A 4345-nucleotide genomic window follows, 5' to 3' on the forward strand; every position below is an offset into this window, starting at 1 on the left:
TCTAATTTTCTAATTTCTAATTTACAAGTTGTGGAACTATGTATACACAATGGTACATAAATCTTCTTTACAAAAATCTTGGAAGTGTTCTTTTAAGAGGACAAATGTGGATGAGGAAGTCATGAACCATGTTCACAAAAACAAGATAGCTAAATAAACAGTCCAAATGCAAAGAACAAAAACTGCCATTTGGCACATTAAATCATCACCCATTTTACCATCTTATCTCACTTTGATAACTTTCTTTTGAGCTAATGGCATAACACGTGTTAACATCTGATTGGATTTAAGCTCACAAAGCATATTCCATTTAATTTTAAATTTCAAGAAAATAAAAATCTATAAAGATTGGTCATCTTGCTTTCTTTTTGTCTCGTCCTTTACTCACCATCTCCATAACCAATTAGCCATGTCGGCCTTCGTTGGAAAGTATGCAGGTAAATTTTATTATTATTACCCGAATAACTGTTAAAGTTTTATTTATAAGTTTGTCACATAATAATTTAACTTATAAGTTTGTCACATAATAATGTGTTTAATTTATTTTTAACGGCAAACATACACCTCTAAAAGTTATGTACACGTTTCATGCATTACTTACATAAATTGCTTTAAATTACACCAATATTCACAACTTCTTAGTCGGCTATCCGTAATACTACAAAATCAAAGGCTATTGATATCAATGTTATATGTCGCTTACATTCATTATTTAAAACTCAAAGTTACCTTGAATAGATACCGATACTAAGTCTAAATAAGAAAAGTCGGTATTAAAAAAACATTTACTTTACAATTAACTCAACTTAGTTTATAAACATAAAATTTGTAAGTTTAAACAGAACCTTAAAGGCTACACTTAGCATCATTCTTATTAAATTTATCGATACTATGTGATAAAAAATAGTCATGTTTGTGACATGCAGATGAGTTGATCAAGAATGCTAAGCTCATTGCCACACCGGGCAAGGGTATATTAGCGGCCGACGAGAGCACTGGCACGATTGGAAAACGTCTCTCGAGCATCAATGTTGAGAACGTTGAGTCAAACCGCCAAGCCCTTCGTGAACTCTTATTCACTTCACCAAACGCGCTAACTTACCTTTCAGGTGTCATTCTTTTCGAAGAAACACTCTACCAAAAAACAATAGATGGGAAGCTATTTGTTGATGTTCTCCTAGAAGCCAATGTCCTCCCAGGAATTAAAGTTGATAAAGGTGTTGTTGATCTTTCGGGGACTAATGGTGAAACCACTACTCAAGGGTTAGACGGGCTTGGTGCTCGTTGTGCTGCGTATTACAAAGCAGGGGCCCGATTTGCAAAGTGGCGTGCAGTCCTTAAAATTGGGCCAACTGAACCCTCTGAGCTGTCCATTCAACAAAACGCTCAAGGGTTGGCTCGCTATGCAATCATTTGTCAAGAGAATGGACTCGTGCCAATTGTTGAGCCGGAGATACTGACCGATGGAAGCCATGACATCAAGAAATGTGCGTACGCAAGCGAGATGGTTTTGGCTGCAGTTTACAAAGCGTTGAATGAGCAACATGTGCTACTTGAAGGAACTCTCTTGAAACCCAATATGGTTACTCCCGGCTCCGATAGTCCAAAGGTATTAGTAACCAGTACTAAAACCACAAAATCTATAAAGTGGGTGAGAATTCATAAAGGATGGTATTGTACTTTTTATATTATCCCTATATACTATATATACTATTTAACAAAGTCACTACTAAAAATTTTATAGACAACAAAACAACAACAATACTCAACCTCACAAATGTGAGGTACGGGTAAAATGAAATGTAGACCATCATTCTTTTACCATGTGTTGCAAAACTCGAAATTACTTGGTAAGTACTCGATTTTTTACAACTCGAGGAGTACTCGGCAAGTGCTTGGTCATACTTGATCAAACTCAGTCAAACTCTGCCAAAACTTGGAAAAATCGACAATATCTCGAGATTACTCAAAAAATCTGTCAAGATTAGCCAAAACTCTTTCCAAATTGGTCAAAACTCTTTCAAAATTGGTCAAAGTCAAACTTAGTCAACATCTGAGTACTCCCCGAATTGCTAAGTACTTCATACAAAGTCCCGACCGAATACTCCGGAGTACCGATTTTTTCAAACTTGCCTATACCCCAGAATAAAAGGTCGTTTTTTTCATCCATAAGTAGAGATTATAGGGATGGCGCCCGCAGGCAACGGGCACGGGTTCTATATACCCGCGACCCGCCCATCGGGTTGTTTTTTTGCTCGTTGAGACCCGTTACCCACCCGTGGGTAAAAAAGTTTCGCCCATGCCCATGATCCGCGGATACCCGTGACCCGCGGGTAAACCCGCGGGTAATAATAATATACAATTTCATTTATTTATTTTTTTAGAAAAGTTAGAAAAATTTATTTATTATAGACAATATGTTTTCTATTTCACTTTGGAGTTAAGCGCAATAAAAAAAGTTATTTATTCTTTCTTGGTATTCATTTTTCTTTCACGTCTTATTTACGTAACCAATTTTTATACAAATTAATCAAGTCATTAAGATTTGTTATTTGATGTTGTCTAGCTGAATATGTCAAATAATGACTAATGAGAGTCTTGAATGTTATGTTGTGCACTTGTACAACATGTGTAATATAGCAAACTCAATATTCAGTAAAGGGCTTATAATTTTATTCTCAGTGAGTGACTTTGTAACTTTTTTACTTTTTCAAAAAAATGTATGTTTAGTTAAAAAAACCATTAATTTAATCATTGTTGCACAAGTAAAATCCCTTTTAAAATGATAATTGTATGTATAAACTCGTGAATATATAAAAAATAGTGTCATGAATTAGCGGATCGGGTTTTACCCGCGACGGGTAGTATGTACCCGCGACCCACCCACGACCCGTTGGCGGGTATAAGTTTTTACCCGTACCCGTACCCGCGGGTAAGATTTTATGATTTTACCCGCCCATCACGGATCGGGTACCCGCGGGTCACGGGTTTTTCTCGCCCATTGCCATCCCTAAGAGAAAACCATCCCTATACTCGTGAACAAAACAACTACTTTTAGAAGTACCTCAGACCAATATGTTCATACTTAAAAAGTTAAGTACAGAAATGAAGTAGTGCCCATATACTATATTATATTTGAACATGGCGAGTTTGATCGTGCCTAATGGATTGTTTCGATGACTCAATAGGTGACTCCAGAAGTGATTGCGGAATACACAGTAACAACACTACGTAGGACCGTGCCAGCCGCGGTACCAGGAATTGTATTTTTGTCTGGTGGACAAAGCGAAGAAGAGGCAACAGTGAATCTAAATGCAATGAACAAGTTGGATGTGTTGAAGCCATGGACACTATCGTTCTCGTTTGGACGAGCACTGCAATCGAGCACCCTTAAGACATGGGGAGGGAAGAAGGAGAACGCTGCAGCAGCACAAGCCAACTTCTTGGCCAGGTGCAAGGCTAACTCTGAGGCAACTCTTGGGACATATGGTGGAGATGGTGCGGGTGGTTTGGCTTCAGAGAGTTTATATGTGAAGGGATACAAATACTAACTAACTAACTACTCATGAAGTAGTGAAAAGAGTTGGTTGTATGATTATGATGTTATAATTGCTATGTTCATATCGTTATACTACTATAATTCATACTTTGTTACTTCTCTATCCTCTCATTACATACAGATTATTTATTTGAAATTATAGGTGTTATTATTATATATATGTATATGTATGACTAAGTTATCCCGAGCATAAATAAGTTAAGCTTCAACACTGAAACTCTTTTTTTTTTTTTTTTTTTTTTGAAAGCCAAACATATTTTATTAAAATAAACAACTTTAACAATTCATTAATTTAACTAACTAATTGGAAGCAACGCTACAACCACGTAAATTCTACAAAGAATATGAATATAATTTTATACAAAATGAGTAGAAATTTAACTCTACCAATCGAATCATTTTATCACTCTTTATTTCATTAGTTCATATCGTTTTGTAAACCTTATTATGTAAAATTTATGTCAACTTATCAACAACAACAACAATAATAATTTAATGACCTAGACGAAAAAAAAAATGGTCAACATATACGTTAATTTTTTTTTACTACGCATAAAAAATAATACTCCAATTTATCTATTTATTTATGTACATTGTATTTAACTATTAAAAACAAGGTATTTTAACTTTAATTAACAATTTTTTACTTGATTTAATTAAATTTATTGAGAAAAATATTTACATATTCAAAATTTTGGGACCTTCTAAATTTTTGGACTCTAGGCGGTTGTCTATCTTACCTATGCTCGAAGACACCGCTGTAGACAATCCTTCTTCTACCCTAGA

At 35.2% G+C, this 4345-nt stretch overlaps 1 protein-coding gene across 2 annotated transcripts; it reads left to right on the plus strand.

The window, feature by feature from the left end:
• Positions 1-279: 279 nt before the first annotated feature.
• On the plus strand, positions 280-3715 carry LOC139888487 (fructose-bisphosphate aldolase, cytoplasmic isozyme 1). Of its 2 annotated transcripts, none has more exons than XM_071871512.1 (3): positions 280-437; positions 927-1651; positions 3189-3715. In XM_071871512.1, the coding sequence occupies exons 1-3, from the start codon at positions 410-412 to the stop codon at positions 3549-3551; spliced, it is 1116 nt and encodes a 371-aa protein (XP_071727613.1). In that variant the 5' UTR covers positions 280-409; the 3' UTR covers positions 3552-3715. The 2 variants fall into 2 exon arrangements, with proteins under 2 accessions (XP_071727613.1, XP_071727639.1); XM_071871538.1 differs by having other exon boundaries at positions 927-1609.
• Positions 3716-4345: the final 630 nt, after the last annotated feature.

The sequence above is a fragment of the Rutidosis leptorrhynchoides genome, chromosome 1 (assembly GCF_046630445.1).
Source record: "Rutidosis leptorrhynchoides isolate AG116_Rl617_1_P2 chromosome 1, CSIRO_AGI_Rlap_v1, whole genome shotgun sequence".
Classification (NCBI taxonomy): Eukaryota; Viridiplantae; Streptophyta; class Magnoliopsida; order Asterales; family Asteraceae; genus Rutidosis; species Rutidosis leptorrhynchoides.